At 41.7% G+C, this 20,042-nt stretch overlaps 1 protein-coding gene across 1 annotated transcript; it reads left to right on the forward strand.

The window, feature by feature from the left end:
• The first annotated feature begins 688 nt into the window (after positions 1–688).
• On the forward strand, positions 689–19,750 carry LOC101737705 (dnaJ homolog subfamily C member 16). The gene is made up of 14 exons (NM_001309629.1): positions 689–1,083; positions 2,504–2,680; positions 4,974–5,063; positions 5,592–5,872; positions 6,693–6,873; positions 7,276–7,477; positions 10,720–10,936; positions 11,699–11,892; positions 12,819–12,982; positions 14,872–15,021; positions 15,389–15,490; positions 16,844–17,045; positions 18,192–18,318; positions 19,565–19,750. Exons 1-14 carry the CDS (start codon positions 908–910, stop codon positions 19,660–19,662), a joined length of 2,361 nt encoding a protein of 786 aa, NP_001296558.1. The 5' UTR covers positions 689–907; the 3' UTR covers positions 19,663–19,750.
• Positions 19,751–20,042: the final 292 nt, after the last annotated feature.

Here is a 20,042-nt window from a genome sequence, read left to right on the forward strand (position 1 = left end):
AAACGCATTACTGCTTCACGGCAGAAATGGCAGGGTGCTGGTACCCACCCGCGCGGACTCGCAAGAGGTCCTACCACCAGTAACCTTGGTGGCATTGGTCGTTGCTGGGACACCCCACTAGACCAGAACCAACTTAAAAGTTGATACATATTAAATTAGAAAAATGTGTACCTGCCTGCGAGATTAGAACATCGAGATAGGCTCATGGCTCGATACAAATGCACCAGATGTCTAATTATTTAGGTCACAACGACTTAAAAGTCAGCGGACCTTAATCTTTATAGTTTCTTATGGCCAATGGCAAAGTCACTCCTGCTGCAGCAGTCTGCATTCCTTTTCACAAGTTTTTAATCTCACAAATTTCAAATCTTCTATTTCCCTATTTATTTACTCGAAAAAGAATATTTTTGAAACTTACACGCTTTACTCGCTAGTTCCGACAATATTGCAACAAGATTTAAAACTCATCGATACGAGATAATTTACTATTCTACAATTTTTTTAAGAAAATAATGCAATTCAATTTTTGTTTCCCCATAACTTCTTTTTTTTTATTTATATTAATTTTACTGTAATATATGTATTTAATGTAATAAGCTTTACTGTAGGAGACTTTGATAATTTGCGCAGAAAAACAATAGTCACTGTCTATGGTATTTTGGCCTCAAAAATGACTTAGGTGGTTGACGTTTTGCAAAGATTTTCATGAGAATTTTCGGTTTTCACTAATTTTCAGCAGATCTATTTTAAGACAAATGACTGATAACAGCTTAATTTATATCCTCTGTTAGTTTTCTATTAACACAGTCATGTGTGTCGAAGTCGAAAACACGATCTCCATATGATAAATGTTTGAATTTCGAACTGTTTCGTTCAACGGGGTGCTGAAGATTTAATTTTTAGGAATATGAAATGGAACTTGAAGGGTTGGAAGGGTCGTTGGCTGTGGGCGTTGCTGGTGGTTATTCTGTGTACACTGACGGTCGCACAGAAGATCGGTGACCCATATAAAATTCTCGGTATACATCGAAAAGCAAGCTTGCCTGAGATACGAAAGGCATATCGGCAATTAGCAAAGGAATGGTGAGTTTTGTGTCACTAGTACCAGTTTAATTATAAAAACAATAGTATGTCAAGGTACACGACAAATGAGTATAAAAATGTTTCATTGTAATTATTCAGTTGTTCCTAATTGCCTTTCATACTAAAAGTGATATTGTTGACAGTTAATTGAATTAATTTACTTAACAAATTAAGAAAAAGAATGACTAGATAATACTAATTAAAAAAAAAGGTTTATATTTAGCTTATTTAATTGTATGCATGCTTTATAAACCTTTCTGAGATAATCAGATTTTTCAGATAATTAAAAAAGTTCTTAAGTCTTTTGAAGCCGCTGAATGCTTTTAAAAACTTTTCCCTATTCACATCAAAATATTACTTGCCTAAATACTAATCTGTTACTGCTTTCTGATTATGTCATTATCTTTTTCATAGAGCCATTTGAATTATTTTGATTAAAATCAAAGCACCACACAAGTTTACATTATTAGAAATATCTTGTATATAGAAATATATTTATGATTCTATTCACGTCAGTGACGGATTTACGCCTAGCCCTGCCAGATTTGAAGGTCTGCAAAATTTTTGATATGCCAAAAGATATCAGAAACGAAAAAAAGTAAAGACAGTCAGTTGTCTTTGAAAATGAGTACAGATTAATTTATAAAAAAAATCTATGGAATATATAATAATTTAATTTTTTTATTTACTTTTCTATCTGTGAATAAGAAATTAGTTTTTTAATAAATTATAATAATTTTTATTATATTATGCTTTATTGCATGATGTACTTTCTTTTTGTTTTATTTATTTGATCAAAATTAATATAATTTATTCTAACATTGAGGGCAGCACGATAAACAGGGCCTAGGGCGGCATCAAGCTTAAATCCATCACTGATCCACGTCACTCCTTTCTTCTTTCTTTCTGGTCGTTCCCGCAATGCTGAGGATCGTGACCGTATGTCAATCTTCTCCACTCAGTCCCGTTCTGCGCCATATGTACCACTCCCTGTCTCTGGCCTCCAGTCACCTCCTAGCTCTTCCTCTAGCACGTTTCCCCTCCATTTGTCCAAGAATTATGAGTTTCTCTAGGCTGTGCAATGAGGATCGCATTATGTGCCCAAAGAAACTCCGGATCCTTTCCTGGCACATAGTCAGCAGGTCACCAAGCGGACCTTCAGCTCTTCGAGGAACTCCTTTCTAATAGATTTTAAAATATAGAAATGAAGGAAAATTTCTTATCACTTCAATATTAATTTGTTACTCTTCTTTCCCTAGCAAGAGTAATTTTTGTCGTGTTCCATGAAGTATGACGATTGAGCAGTTTATATTTTTTCACTACATTGGGTTATATTTCCTTATCTTCTCAAGATCAGTTACGCTGAAAGGTTGTTTGTATTACCGTTAAAAAGCAGGTATATATATTAAATGCTTTTTAGGCACCCAGACAAGAATGAAAATCCAAATGCTGAAGACCGTTTTGTGGAGATCAAGCAAGCCTACGAGCTGCTTTCGGATACAGAACGGAGGCAGGCCTACGACTTGTATGGTATCACAAACGAAGACGACCACATGTACAAACCGAGACATGACTATAGTCAGTATGCAAGGTTCAGGTTAGTTCTGCTATTAGTCAAAAGTGTATTGAATTTTCGATTTAATGTTGAATTTTGTAATGTGCTTCAAACTAGGGAAACGTCGAGCCTTTTTTTTTCTGAACGGGGGCCAACCCTCCTATGAGGTCCCCGCGCGCGAGGGCGCGCGCTGCGTATGTGGGACTTGACGATATGCAGATGTTGAGAGCAGACCGCAGGCCCAAGGACGTCTTAGGGCCTTACTGCACTAAACGAGTCTCCTACGCTCTAACAACCGACGTCCGATCTCCGCCCGGAGTCAAAACCCGTTCAGAGTAAGGGGGTTACCCGTTCAGAGTAATATTACAAGCAGACTCGCAGCGCCACCCCTAGGACGCCCGACCGACGGGTCGTCGAGAGGAGGGAAACGTAGTGCTTTGAGTTCTCTCTTACAGCTTATACGATTAGCGAGTTATGTTACGATGTTGGGCTCGCCGTAAATAAAAAAGCTTCAGTGAAATAGCAATTAAAACTCAATTTAATTATCACGGCACTTAAGATAGACTTCACTATCGCAATTCACTGTTTCGTTTCGCTTCAGGTGTTGTATTTTTTTTTTTGTTGCTTGGATGGACGAACTCAACAGCCCACCTGGTGTTAAGTGGTTACTGGAGCCCATAGACATCTACAACGTAAATGCCACCCACCTTGAGATATAAGCTTTAAGGTCTCAGTATAGTTACAACGGCTACCCCACCCTTCACACCGAAACGCAAGAAATAGGCGGGGTGGTGGTACCTACCCGTGCGGACTCACAAGAGATCCTACCTCCAGTAATTATACAAATTATAAATTTGCGGGTTTGATTTTTATTACACGATGTTATTCCTTCACTGTGGAAGTCTATCGTGAACATTTGTTAAGGACGTATTTCATTATAAAAATTGGTACCCGCCTGCGGGATTCGAACACTGGTGCATTGCTAGATACGAATGCACCGGACGTCTTATCCTCTAGGCCACGACGACTTCAAATCCGTTCATTGCTTCGATTTGAATAGAAACGAACTAGATGTCGCCAATGTCACACTTTTGCAGTCGTGTCAATGATGTCAGTGATTTTCCAGAGCATTCTCGATAGCACTAGTTGTTCCAATATCCGTTTTTGATATCTGATGACAGATGCCATTACTGGTATTTGCTAACAATACTGACACACTCGAAAAAATAAATTCAAATAATTATAAAGACAAAATTGAAATAAGCATGTTTTATTATAATTATCTGATACCCAACCTAGGTATTCACTTTGAGTTACATGTCAAGTTCAGTAATGTTTTATGAAAATGAAAATAAGTACCCTTAACAATATACCTACAACTACACCTACACTCTCTTAGGAAACATGTAAAGTTTGCATAGAAAGCAGAAAGGAGGTACTAACACTTGTTGGTGAGTGAACAAACCACTATAGCAATTGAATGAGAGAATGAGTGAGTATAAATACTGTACAGTCAGCAGAGAAATATCGTACAAATTATTTTGAAGGGAGGGGTATCCACGGCGTATAATAAATTTCAGACAACTAATGTCTCAAAGTGCATTTTCTGTGGTCTCCACTAACCAGTCAACAATAGGCAGGCCTTGAACTCATTCACATTTTATATAGTGCTATAAAAACAAGCAGTAACAGAATTAGAACAAAATAGTTCGAAATACTTCCACTCAATTTACATAAACACATTTAGATAGTTTGGTAAAGAAACAACTTTCGGAATGACTAGTTCCAGATGTTTATTTCGAACACTAATGTAAACACTGTATCAGATGAGATATCTTGAAAAACCGATCTTAGTTACCGAATCTTGGTTATATGTTGTAATAGTTATTATAGCTCCGCTATCATAGTCAGATAAATAATCAGTACATTCAAATACAATATAATATACTTATTAATTACCTAATTCAGTTTGCATTCATGAAACTATTTCTGTATTTTATAAATTGAGAAATCAATATCACAATCAAAGTCAATATCACAAGTGTGATGCTTATGTTTTTTTTTGTAGTATAGACTGAACAATGCCATTGAAATATAGTAAAAAATGCCTCCTTGTTCAGCCAAAGCTCATAATATTTAATAATAAATTTGAAAAAATAATTAAGTTCTAAGGGTTGGATAGCCGTTTAACAATACAAGGAGGCTCCGAATTCGTGTTTGTATGTGGATAGGGCTCCATCCACGTTGAGATGTGTATAGGGTCCATGAAAACTTAAATCCAGGCTAGTCGTGAACTCATATTAATTTAATCTGACGTACCAATGTTTATTTACAGCAATGATCCCTTCGAAGAGTTCTTCGGCACACATTTCCGGACCCAAGATCAAGACATAACGCTCTTCCACAAACTTTCCGTCACTGCCAGGTAAGTCTGTTAATATTTAACAGTAATAAAAAAAACCGTAATAGGGAAAATAATAAAATTAAGTGTTTGTTTATTTAATTAACTTATTGCATTAGAGTACAGTGGCGAACTTAATAGTTAAGGAATTATTTACCAGTCTAGAAAATGTGGTGTAGACAGGTCCTGCAGTAAGCGCATTCATTTCTTTTTGAGAAAAAGATAAAAAACATAACATAATTTAGTAAAGGCTTAAGCATTTTCTGACAATCGAGGATCTGCCGATTTGTTAAGATATTAATTATTGTATTTACATAATATTTAGTTAATCAGAATCATACCAGTATTTTGTTAATCAGGTGCTTGAGGTACCTAAAAGCAACGATAGATTGGTAGGATTCGAAATGACGTGCTTAGGGCGACGTCGACCGTCGAAAGATGGTAGGTAATCTTTTGTCAGAGTGGTTGTGATTGTAGTATCGGAGGGGGCACGCTTGATGACATGTCATTCTACTGCCCGCAAAATGTAGTTTTTGGCCATTATATTTGCAGACACTTCGAGAACAATATACTGGAGAAGAGCGTTCACACTCCGGCCATAGTCCTGTTCTACACGGACTGGTGCTTCGAGTGCGTGCGCGGCGCGGCGGCGTGGCGCCGGCTGGTGGAGGCCATGCAGCCGCTGGGCGTCACCATGGCGACGGTGCACGCGGGCCACGAGGCGGGCCTGGCGCGCCGCGTGGGCATCCACGGCGTGCCCTGTCTCACGCTCGTGCTCGACAAACACGTCTACGTCTACAAAGAGAGCCTGTCTTCAACGCAAAAGATATTGGGTGAGTTATTAGGGTTGACGGGTGAGTTATTAGGGTTGACGGGTGAGCTATTAGGGTTGACGGGTGAGTTATTATGGTTGACGGGTGAATTATTAGGGTTGACGGGTGAGTTATTAGGGCTGACAAACTTTTTGGTACAGTCGGCTGCAAAAGTGCGTGGACATCACAAATTGTGTAATCCTGTGCATGCTTCAATCTTAAGTTAATGATTGCGCTATGATTAATGATAGATTAAAAAATATATATGTATATTTAAACCTGAAGAAACACTAATAAGAAAAAACAAAATCACACAACTTCACTACTCGCGTTCCCGCCAAAAAGTCGACAGGTCGAGTAGTTTTGATGTGTGTTTCCACTATTTGATAATAGATGGCGTTCTCAATTTTACTAGTTCTTTTGATATTCGTTATTCGACGACAGGTGTCGTTACTCGTACCGGCGTAACATTATTGTTCACGCAAATTCACATGTAATTATTACTCTTTAAAAACGAAGTTGTTTATCTGTATAAATTCAGTACGAAGCCGTAATAATCTATGTTAATGTTCAGTTTTTTGTCATTCACTACTCTGTACTCTCTCTGCTCAAGCGCCTCTCATGCGAACGGACGCGTCTTCAGTACACTTCAATGTAAATTGTACTAATTCAGACTAAATAAAACTGTTCAGAAGAAGTCAGTGCTTTTATTACTCAGGCTATCAGTCCGCTGCTATGCGATCAAGCCGAGCCCGTCTGGTGGCCCATGAAAACTCAGTTTGAAACTCAGTAACCACGTTCAGTCGACCGCCATATTCAACAATTATTCTATAACCCACAGAGTTCATCCGTTGGCGTTTCCCGTACAAGATGGTGTTAAGTGTGACGGATGCGAACGTGGACTCGTTCATCTCGGACTTCGAGGACAACAAAGTGAAGGCTCTGATCTTCGAGGAGCGGCACACGATGCGGCTGCGCTACCTCGTCACGGCCTTCCACTACCGCGACCGCGTGGCCTTCGGGTGCGTAGTCTCCATCTCTAGCACGCCACTAGGATATCGCTGATGGATAAACTGGATTTTGGTCATCAACAAAACCAAGATCCATTAGTTAAACTAGTGGTCGACCAGTTTTTTTTTTATTGCTTAGATGGGTGGACGAGCTCGCAGCCCACCTGGCGTTAAGTGGTTACTGGAGCTCATAGACATCCACAACGTAAATGCACCACTCACCTTGAGATATAAGTTCTAAGGTCTCAAGTATAGTTACAACGTCTGCCCCACCCTTCAAACCGAAACGCATTACTGCTTCACGGCAGAAATAGGCAGGGTGGTGGTACCCACCCGCGCGGACTCACAAGAGGTCCTACCACCACTAATTGTTTCCCTTAAAGTTTAAAGTAGTATTGTTGTTGTTATTGACAGTTTCGTGGACATGAAGTCTCAAGACACGAGGAACGTGTCGGGCCGCTTCAAGGTGCAGCGCGACGTGGACACCATGGTGCTGGTGAAGGAGGACAGCGACGCGCCCGCCGCCACCGTCAGCACCGCCGAGATACCCACCGAGACACTCCACCAGCTCATCGATGCTGAACAGCTGCTGACGCTGCCCAGGCTCTCGTCGCAGGTACCAGCTGTTTTTTTCTTCATATCAATGTTTTTTTTGTTAAAATTTTGTCTACCATCATCTGTAAACACAATAATCTTATTACTGGTGGTAGGACCTCGTGTGAGTCCGCGCGGGTGGGTACCACCACCCCGCTTATTTCTACCGTGAAGCAGTAATGCTTTCGGTTTGAAGGGTAGGGCAGCCGTTGTAACTATACTTGAGACCTTAGAACTTATATCTCTAGTTGGGTGGCGCATTTACGTTGTGGATGTCTATGGGCTTCAGTTACCACTTAACACCAGGTGGGCTGTGAGCTCGTCCACCCATCTAAGCAATAAAAAAAAACGATAAGATTTTTTTATGGTGTATAGAAATGAATGAACTCACAGCCAAACTTTTGTAAATACAAACAAAAGCCCATAAGCGCGTTGCTTCGAGCTTCGGAGTAGATTTCACCGGGACGCTATTATAGTTCCATATGAGTTCTAGTAACATCTTTTTCATTTATCCGCTGACCGCTAGATGGCGTTACTGCATTAGTGGTCGTAAAACTAAAAACAATCCACAACTCTGATTGTTGTTTCGCTTCGAAGTTTGGGTGCTAGATCGATGGCGGCGTGATGTGGCTAATGAAAGTGTTACCCGCCACGTTAGTATCCGCTATGGCTTCCAAAATACGATGACATCTAGAAGCGATAGTGGGGAGCATGATGTTTTAATACAGGACTAGACGATGACCCAGCTTTGCTCGGTTTTTTTTTTTTTGATAACGTCATCTTGTTGTGTCTTTAAAGCGGTTAGTTATTATTATTCGCCAATAGATAACGGGAAGAGTTGATTATTGAAAACACGAATAAAACAACATTTTCTGAAAATAAATCGTAGCTAGATCGATTTATCGCCCCCGAAATCCCCTGTATACTAAATTTGATGAAAATCGTTGGAGCCGTTTCCGAGATTCAGATTATATAACTAGTCAGGTCATAAGTATTGTCACACAGTAAAAACTTTTCTTTTAGAATGCTGGCCACGAAAAAGTTTATTGAATTCAAATTCCGAATTGTTCATGAAAATAAAAATGTATACTTTTAGAATTTTACTCATTTTTAAATATGGAGTGGACGCTTAAAGAAGACCGTGTTGCAGTTATTGCGTTGCATCGTTGCGGTTACGCGCCAATTCAAATTTTTAACATACTGAAAAATTTGAATATAACCAAAAGATTCGTTTATCGTACCATCAAACGATACAATGAAGACTCTAGTGTATATGACAGGTCAAGAAGTGGTCGCCCTCGGTCTGTTAGGACTCCAGCAGTGATAAAAGCTGTGAAGGCGCGAATTCAAAGAAATCCCAAACGTAAGCAGAAACTGTTGGCCCTTCAGATGGGGTTAAGCAGAACCACGGTGAAAAGGGTGTTAAATGAACACTTAGGGCTTCGGGCATATCGAAGAAAAACAGGACATCGTTTGAATGCTCGTCTAATGGACCTGAGACTGAAGAGATGCCGCGCTTTGTTGAAGCGGTACGCGGGAAAAAAATATCGGGAAATATTTTTTTCGGATAAAAAAATTTTTACCGTAGAAGAGAGCTACAACATACAAAATGATAAGGTGTACGCACACAGTAGTGAAGAAGCGAGCAACCGTATTCCGCGTGTCCAACGAGGTCATTTTCCATCCTCGCTCATGGTATGGTTGGGAGTTTCTTATTGGGGCTTAACAGAGGTACATTTTTGTGAGAAAGGTGTAAAAACGAATGCAGTTGTGTATCAAAATACAGTCCTGACGAACCTTGTGGAACCTGTTTCTCATACCATGTTCAATAACAGGCACTGGGTATTCCAACAAGATTCGGCACCAGCTCATAGAGCGAAGAGCACACAAGACTGGCTGGCGGCGCGTGAAATCGACTTCATCCGGCACGAAGACTGGCCCTTCTCCAGTCCAGATTTGGATCCGTTAGATTACAAGATATGGCTACACTTGGAGGAAAAGGCGTGCTCAAAGCCTCAACCCAATTTGGAGTCACTCAAGACATCCTTGATTAAGGCAGCCGCCGATATTGACATGGACCTCGTTCGTGCTGCGATAGACGACTGGCCGCGCAGATTGAAGGCCTGTATTCAAAATCACGGAGGTCATTTTGAATAAACTTTAGTGTCATAAGAATCTATGTTTTGTTAAGTTCATTTTGGTATATGAATGGTTACATAATGAATAAACTTGTTTCAATTATTTTACATTAAACATGTGACAGAATTTATGACCTGACTAGGTATATACAAGAATTGCTCGTTTAAAGGTATAAGAAAGATATTTAACAACGCTGTTCGATTTATTTGTATAACATTATATGAATAGTCCTTGTATGTAAATGGTTACGGCTAGTCACTGTCATATTTTTATTATTTTAAATATATTGGTCAGTGTCATAGAAAGTGCTACACAAAACACATGTATTTCATTTCAAATATCAAGCCACTTAAAAGTCAACCTTATCACATCAACAGACGCTATTGGCAATTATCAAAAGTGAGAAATTTATTGCGAAGTATTTTACTCGAGCATGGGATCCGATAGTTCTTGTAAGTGTGTGTACATGCGCGTTCACTAACCCATGCATCAGCCCGCTGAGTTTCTCGCCGGATCTACTCAGCGGGTCGCGATTCCGATTCGGCAGTAGATTCATTCGCGAAGCAGCTACTCTTGAGTTGTTAGGTCTTCTTCGGAGGCGCTCGGGTAGCTATTAGCAAATCCCACCCCTCCTGGCTAAGCCTTGCTCGCCCAGCTTCCTGGTGAAACTGGAAAGGTCTCCGGGCCAACAGTAATACTTCAATCATAAAAAAAAATTGTTTAAAAAAACTAAAAAACACGCTTTATATAAAATTCAAATAGAAAATACATTTTAAATAAATTTAAGTGTTTTTTAAGATATTATTGGAATTATAATTCTTCTACTCATATCTGTCAGAAAAATATTTATAACTAATAACACCATACGCCCCACGCTTTTTTTACTATAAAATATATTTTTTTACACTATTTTCAATTTAAATTTATTAAAATTTGTTTTCTATTTTTGAATTACAATTTTTTCAATTTTTTTTTAAATATTCAATTGTCATCGGTCCTCGATAAATCTACAAAGTTTGAAGGAAATCTGGCCATTTAAAGTGGGTCAAGATCGCGTCTAAAGGAGTGAGTTACAAACATACAAGTGAGGCTAATATAAAGCGTGTAAAAAATGCGCGTCCACAGAGCGTGCTGGAGCGCGCGTGCCCGGTGGAGTGGCGCGCGGCGCGGCGGCGGCTGTGCTGCGTGCTGCTGTGCGCGCGCGGGCCCGGCTCGCAGCCCGCCCGCGCCGCGCTGCGCCGCCTCGCCCGCCGCGCGCCCGCCCCCCCCGCGCGCGCGCACTTCGCCTACGTGTACACGCACGCGCAGCCGGACTTCGTGCGCGCGCTCGCCAACGGATCCGGTCAGTTCTTTATTTATTTTTTTATTAAGCACATAATACACATTACAAGCTAAAAAATATACGATAAATAACAAGTAAAAAATGTGGTTGGTAATATAAGCCACGTGCGTACGACTAAACAAGACAAATGTTTATACACAATGTTCCTTACAATGACAAAACAACACGTTAACGCAAAGTAATCTAACTTATAATGCAAGGAAAGAATTTTACTCACAATAAACATTAGATAAACAGTTACACTACTAAGCTATTTTTAATATGGAGGATACCCTTGAATATTTTTATAAAGGTCACAAACCTACAATAAAAGTATCCAACTCAGTTATCGACTTTTCCAGCTCTACATATGATGCTGCTTAAATCAGGGAACAACTTGAACTGGTGGTAGGACCTCTTATGAGTCCGCACAGTGGTGGTACCCAGGTACCACTGCCCTGCCTATTTCAGTCGTACCAGTAATGCGTTTTGGTTTGAAGAGTGGAGAAGCCGTTGTAACTATACTGAGACCTTAGAATTCATATCTTAAGGTGATGTCTATAGGCTCCAGTAACTTAACACCAGGTGGGCTGTGAACTCGTCCACCTATCTAACAAATAAAATAAAAATAAAAAAAGTATTATAAAGCTGAGTCTTTGAACTCATATCTCGAGGTGGATGACGGCGTTTACGTTGTTAATGTCCATGGGCTCCGGCAACCACTTAACCCCCTTTGCACCAACCCTTCCAAAAAATAAACACATAAAACATGGTTGTAAATAGGCATAGACACATCCGAAGTGGAGCACCGCATAGTGATAATATGGCGGCGCGAGGTGTCCCGGATCCAGTACGAGTGGTTCAACGAGAGCTGGCCGGCGCGCCTGCCGCACAACGGCACGGAGGCGGCGCTGCTGCACACCATCGCGCGCCTGCTCAAGCCCACCGAGGAGCTCGCCTACGAAGCGCACGTGCAGGTAACCAGGGCCCGACCTGGTCTCCGGCGCTGAGCTGACATCTCGGGCCCGAAGCGTATCTGAACTCTCTTTCCATCTGATTTTTTTTTTAGTGCTTAGATGTGTGGACGAGCTCACAGCCCACCTGGTGTTAAGTGGTTACTGGAACCCATAGACATCTACAACGTAAATGCGCCACCCACCGTTAGATATAAGCTCTAAGGTCTCAGTATAGTTACAACGGCTGCCCCACCCTTCAAACCGAAACGCATTACTGCTTCACGGCGGAAATAGGCAGGGTGGTGGTACCCACCCGTGCAGACTCACAAGAGGTCCTACCACCAATAAAAATCTCTCTTTCCATCTGATCTCTTTCTATCTGTTTACTCTTTCTATTTGATCTCGATTTTTTATCTTTTTTTTAATCGCCTATATGACTGGATTAGCTTACGGTTCCTCCTGGTTGTAAGTACTTACTGGAGCCCGCAGACAATAACAACGTAAATGCCATCACCCGCCTTGAGATATTGTTAATTTACAATACAGTGTATGCCCGCTCTTCAAATCGAATCGCATTAATGCTTCGTAGCAGGAATACGTAGGGCGGTAGTACCTACTCATGCTGGCTCACATGACACTTTAATACCAGTGGAAGATACCTACTTTACTTTTGTCCTCTTCAGTAATCTTTATCATCCCACACGTTGCGGGATGCTCGCTTCTTAAACGTTCATAAAACGAATATTATCAGTTCAAACTAATTTAGCTGGAAGTGCGTGTAAGATGCGTGTGTAAGAGGGGAGTGAGCGAAGAAATGGTATATATAGGGGAGTATGACATGTTGCGCCGACCCCATGTAACTGAGAAAAGGACAGAATGATGATGATCTGTCAATCGGAACTAATATCGGAATTGGTTGAGTAATGCGTTGAGGGTGTCGTGCGCAGGAGCTGGCGGACGAGGCGGCGCTGAGCGCGTGGTGGCGGGCGGCCGTGCGCGCGTGCGAGTGGTGGCAGCGCACCGTGCGGGCGCGCCACGCCCTCTCCGCGCTTTCCGCGCTCGCCACCGTGCTGGTCGTCGCCGGCCTGGGCTACCTCATGGCGCACCTCATGTGACTGTTGCCACTACTCGCCACTACTCACCACTACTCACCACTACTCGCCACTACTCACCACTACTCATCAGTACTCGCCACTACTCGCCACTACTCACCACTACTCATCAGTACTCGCCACTACTCACCACTACTCACCACTACTCATCAGTACTCGCCACTATTCATCACTACTCGCCACTATTCATCACTACTCGCCACTATTCATCACTACTCGCCACTATTCATCACTACTCGCCACTACTCACCACTACTCGCCACTACTCACCACTACTCACCACTACTCATCAGTACTCGCCACTACTCGCCACTACTCACCACTACTCACCACTACTCATCAGTACTCGCCACTATTCATCACTACTCGCCACTATTCATCACTACTCGCCACTATTCATCTCTACTCGCCACTATTCATCACTAGTCGCCACTATTCATCACTACTCGCCACTATTCATCACTACTCGCCACTATTCATCACTACTCGCCACTATTCATCTCTACTCGCCACTATTCATCACTAGTCGCCACTACTCACCACTACTCATCAGTACTCGCCACTACTCGCCACTACTCACCACTACTCATCAGTACTCGCCACTACTCACCACTACTCACCACTACTCATCAGTACTCGCCACTATTCATCACTACTCGCCACTATTCATCACTACTCGCCACTATTCATCACTACTCACCACTACTCACCACTACTCATCAGTACTCACCACTACTCGCCACTACTCACCACTACTCACCACTACTCATCAGTACTCGCCACTACTCGCCACTACTCACCACTACTCACCACTACTCATCAGTACTCGCCACTATTCATCACTACTCGCCACTATTCATCACTACTCGCCACTATTCATCTCTACTCGCCACTATTCATCACTAGTCGCCACTATTCATCACTAGTCGCCACTATTCATCACTAGTCGCCACTATTCATCACTACTCGCCACTATTCATCACTACTCGCCACTACTCACCACTACTCGCCACTACTCACCACTACTCACCACTACTCGCCACTACTCGCCACTACTCACCACTACTCACCACTACTCACCACTACTCACCACTACTCATCAGTACTCGCCACTACTCACCACTACTCATCAGTACTCGCCACTACTCACCACTACTCACCACTACTCATCAGTACTCGCCACTATTCATCACTACTCGCCACTATTCATCACTAGTCGCCACTATTCATCACTACTCGCCACTATTCATCACTAGTCGCCACTATTCATCACTACTCGCCACTATTCATCACTACTCGCCACTACTCACCACTACTCGCCACTACTCACCACTACTCACCACTACTCATTAGTACTCGCCACTACTCGCCACTACTCACCACTACTCACCACTACTCATCAGTACTCGCCACTACTCATCACTACTCATCACTACTCGCCACTACTCATCACTACTCGCTACTACTAGCCACCACGTAGCGGTAGAACTCCTCGGAGGCACGCGCGGACGAGTCCCACTGTCTTGTCGATTCCCACCCACCGTCCTTATATTAAATTGCGACTTCGACCTCACGTCTCAAAGTGGGTGCACTCGACCGCTGGACACCCCGTGAGAACGTTAATTACGTAAAACTATTCAAAATGATTCATGACATCCTTCTTATTGGAATACAGGCGTGCGAGAGCGAGAAAGGCGGTCACACTGTCTTGTTTAATTCCTAAATCAGATTACATCTACATTTAACGTAATAATGCTTTATACATCACGTTTTGTTTAACATAAAGGGCCTAATAATTTCACGAACCATCAGACTGGGTCTAATAGATCAGAAAAAAAGTAATACAAATTGTTCAGCAAACGCTAATACGTAATATCGTTTGCAACAGTAAAATAGAGGAGGAGTCGGTTCAGCGTCAGAAGGAGGAGCGCAGGAAGCAGGGCGGGGGCGGGGGCGGCGGCGGCAGGGCGGGAGCGGAGCCGCAGCCCGAGCTCAGGCTGCACGAGCTGCGCGCCGAGAAGTACAACGGGCTGGTCAGGTGCGCGCACCAATCTAACTACCATGCGACACAACGCTGCTGGTAGGACCTCTTGTGAGTCCGCACGGGTAGGTACCACCACCCTGCCTATTTCTGACTGAAGCAGTAATGCGTTTCGGTTTGAAGGGTGGGGCAGCTGTTGTAACTATACTGAGACCTTAGAACTTATATCTCAAGGTGGGAGGCGCATTTACGTTGTAGATGTCTATAGGTTCCAGTAACCACTTAACACCAGGCGGGCTGTGAGCTCGTCCACCCATCTAAGCAATAACAAAAAAAATGTTCGGGTCGTAACGGCGACGCGCTCACAGTCCGCCCAAAGCAGCCCCTCGGCCTTGGAGTATTAAGATCGTGTGTTGGTTCCCAGACTGATGAAGCCCGGCTGCCGCACCATCGTGCTGCTGGTGGACATGCAGAGTCGGGTGCAGCTGTTGTCCAAGTTCCACAAGATCGTGTGGCCTTACCGCAAGTAAGCAACCAATGAGATGTCGTCTACACCTGTTTCATTTCCTATATATGTTTGTAATGTCATGCGGAGTACATAATAAAAAAACCGTGTTATAACAGTCTGTGAATCATTACGGATCCTCCCGATCCATTAACGGTGCTTTTGGGTACCCCAAGCACCGGTTACGAGTAAATTAACCTACAGACACAGCCCACTGAGTTTCTCGCCGGATCTTCTCAGTGGGTCGCATTTCCGATCCGGTGGTAGTTGCTGCGAAGCACGGCTCTTGCTAGGGCCAGTGTTAGCAACACTCCCGGTTTGAGCCCCGTGAGCTACAAGTTAGGGTGAAGGTGAAATAGGCTCTCAAGGCTATCAGCATAGGTAGGAAAAAAGTCTGAATTTTTTCAACGACATTTTAGGTCTTATGATCCCGCCAAAAGTGTCAACTTCACTGCCCCGCCGCATCAACTTTTAGCCATAAATTTCATTCAATACCAACTTTACTTTTTTTTTACACTGGACACAACTAAAAATAATTTTGTAGTAGGTGTAATTCCTTCATCAGTACTCTATAAGACACAATTTACAGACACAATTTTATTTTTGGAAATTTGTGCGATGTTGTCTCCGACTATGTCCACAGTTCAAACCCATTTCGATAGGGAACGTTTCCGTGATATAGCCCTCTGTTTTGGGCAGATTCATTTTTCTCTGTTCCCAGTAAGAGCAAGATGACGATTTAAGGTGTTGATAATTGACGGTAGTGGTAGTATTTACATAACAAAAATATTTGAGAGATGCCTAAATATCGCTAACGACATTTTCAAGATAAACTTGCATATATACAAGTTCTGATTTCAAATCGTTGATGTATCGAAAAACTGTACCTTTATCGGTTTGTTACCCAAACATGCGCCGTATTGGGGGGTCTCAATAGAGTTCATTTGCATATTGGCATATATCATATCGAACGAAATATGCTTCTAACTCTTTTGTCTGTAGATCTTGTGGGTTGTATGATGCTAAGTTCTCTAATGCTGACATCTTTTGCTTGTCGCTTGTAGCATATAGAAAAGCTATTTTAAAATATTTATAAGGTGATTTAGTCCGATGATTATTATAGTCTTATAGTGTAAGTTGATGTACAAAATAATATGTCCGTATTTTGTTGCTTTTGTTTTTTTTTAACTTAAACTTTCAAATTTCACTTCTCCGTTCACTTTCTATTTATATGTCATTTTGATTGTGGAAACATATTTGGTTATTGTTTTAGATATTTTTTTAAATATTATATGTTCGTATTGTACTGTTAGTTACCCAAAAAAAAAAAAAAAAAGTGGATGTGATATAAATGTGTGTGGTTGTGGCTGGCAGGAACAAGACGCTGGTGTTCGCGTACCTGGTGGTGGAGCGCAACGTGTCGTGGTTCGCGCGCGTGCTGGCGGGCGCGCTGGGCGGCGCGGGGCTCGCGCTCAACGCCCGCAACTGCGTGGGCACCGTGCTGGCGCTCAACCCGCACCGCCGCTACTACTGCATCTACCACGCCAAGCTGCCCGAGGGCTCCAAGCCGCACAAGGTGACGCCCTCGCACATGTGCCCCTCAATAATAACGTCATATAAACAATAATGCCGACTAAGGCATTCTTGAATGCATCGTCCCTATATAAAGACGGTTTATTACTAAAGCGCGGCAGAACAGATTTGGCATTCCCGATCCTGTGAAAAGAATGGTAAACAGTCTAAGTCGCCCAAAACACGTCATTACGGATCCTCCCGATACATTAACGGTGCTTTTAGGTACCTCAAGCACCGGTCATCGTTCTCGTCGAACCCATTGCGACGAAGGGCTCGACGAGTAAATTAACCCTCAGACACAGCCGACTGAGTTTCTCGCCGGATCTTCTCAGTGGGTCGCGTTTCCGATCCGGTGGTAGATTCTGCGAAGCACGGCTCTTGCTAGGGTTCGTGTTAGCAACGTCGTCAGGATTGAGCCCCGTGAGCTCACCTACTAGTTAAGGCGATACTGATAAAGCCTCTCAAGGCTATCAGCTTAGGTAAGGTTGGCTTGAATAGCGGAAACACACATCATTTGTTCTACTTCTTTAATAAAATAAACTCAGTGCCAGTCACCGTTTCCTTTTTTTTAAAAGTGCTCCTGGACCCATCGCGTAACATTCCCCCCGCCTGCCCTCACCTGCCCCCCCGCGCCTGGGGCCCGGCAGGAACATACTGATCGTTGAACATTCACGATCCTCTTTCGGGAACAGCGTCCCTACATAATAGTTTTTTTTTATGGTTTTGATGACCTGGTATCTAAGACCTTTAAGCCATGTCTTATTTTTATTTATATTCTTCTATTTATGAAAAATCATAATATGGAGTGAAATGAAATGAGATGAGATGAAATGATATGGGATGAAATATATTATCTTAGTAAAATGGTGGTCATTTACTGAGATTTTTTCAGTGGACTTGTTTTATTTTCCCACATTTGTGCACTTTCACAAATATTAAACGGTTAACAAACCACCGCTATTACACATTTAAACCCGAAGAAACACTAAATAGACCAAAATAAAATAAATCACACAACTTCACTCCTCGCGTTCCCTCCAAAAAGTCAATAAAATTTATTATGAGACTTATAACTGACCTCACACCCTGTGTCAGAGAGGTGGGTGACAAAATAAAAAGTGAATTAACGAAATATTGTTTGGTACAGCGCATGAGTCGCATGACCCGCGCCCTGGGAAGCAGACGGGCCGACCCAGAAGCCGGCGCCTTCATCGGCTTCCACTCCGACCAAGACTCTTCTGATGATGAGCAGGACTCTCCGGTATTGCTACAGGGTAATTGTCGATTTCTTTCAATCTATCACATCTCTCTTGGTGCTATTTTATAGTTTTTATTACAGAAGAAATAAAAAAACCTGGAGTATGTTTAGAGTGTGTTTAAAGTCGTCGTGGCCTAACGGATAAGACGTCCGGTGTATTCGTGTTGAGCGATGCTCCGGTGTTCGAATCTCAGGCGGGTACCAATTTTTCTAATGAAATACGTACTCAACAAATGTTCACGATTGACTTCCACGGTGAAGGAATAACATCGTGTAATAAAAATGAAACCCGCAAAATTATAATTTGCGTAATTACTGGTGGTAGGACCTCTTGTGAGTCCGCACGGGTGGGTACCACCACCCTGCCTATTTCTGCCGTGAAGCAGTAATGCGTTTCGGTTTGAAGAGTGGGGCAGCCGTTGTAACTATACTTGAGACTTTAGAAGTTATATCTCAAGGTGGATGGCGCATTTACGTTGTGGATGTCTATGGGCTCCAGTAACTACTTAACACCAGGTGGGCTGTGACATCGTCCACCCATCTAAACAATAAAAAAAAAAGTGTAATAAAAAAGTCCTTTAAACATATACAATCTACTGAAAATTTTTCGAAAGATAAATCGTACGCCCGCTGTTGTAAAACACACATGTTTACTAGTTTCCAATCACATTCAATAAACAATTTTAATATGTATGTAACCTCTATATGATTTATGACATAATCCTTAAAGAGGTTATAATAAGTTGTACAGGTGACACATAAATGGTATTTTAAATATTGAAATTTTAGAAGAAGAATCATTAGAAACATTGAAACATTTTGACTATTGAAACATATGAAACACAAGAACTGGTGAAGCAATGGCTTTAAATGTTGTTTCTCTTTACAGAGCAACTCAGTTTGTACTATAGTTTTACTGGGCTAAACTTTTTTTTGTGGTCCACAAAATAATACATTATTGTAAGAATAAAATTAAATTATTTTACCTAACACAACAAATATATACTAATGTTATAAATACAAAAGTAACTTTGTCTATTATATTTCCACTCCTCGATTATCGAACCGATTTTGAAGAAATTTGGTATGGAAATAGCCACAGAAAGAATTTAAGTTAACTTTAATCCCACTACGTAAAGCTGCGGTCACAAAGCTAGTTATTTTATTAAATAAATCCATTTATATTTTTAAGAAATTCTAACGGAAAACTATATTTAAAAAATAAGGTATTTATAATTTATAAACATAAACATATCTTGCAGAGAATCTCCTCGACGGATTGGAGAACTGGTTGGACCGGCTGTTCGAAGGAAGCACCCACCGTTACTACATCAACTACTGGCCCGACATGACGAAATGAACATAGAACTAATCAATAATGTGCTCTATTATTATGGATATAACGTTCAAAATCGTTTGTCGGTTGATGCTGTGTTGTCTTTTGGTTTGCGTACGATTTCATTAAAGGAATTCGAGTTTTGTTGCGTTGGAAATAAGCTGTACTTTAGAATGTATATTTGTGGGTCCATTTGCTTAGTGGACATAGTATATGGCTAAGAACAGATATTTTAAAGAATAAATTGTTATTGATATGTACATTGACACTTCAGTCTATCTTAATTGGCTAATTTGGTAGAAATTATTGTAAGCTCCGAATTTTCTTTGATGGCAACACAGTATATATTCTCTGGATAGTAGAAATTTTGAAAAAATTAATAGTGCTTTGGTACTCTGGTAATT

The sequence above is a fragment of the Bombyx mori genome, chromosome 10, assembly GCF_030269925.1.
Source record: "Bombyx mori chromosome 10, ASM3026992v2".
Taxonomy (NCBI): Eukaryota; Metazoa; Arthropoda; class Insecta; order Lepidoptera; family Bombycidae; genus Bombyx; species Bombyx mori.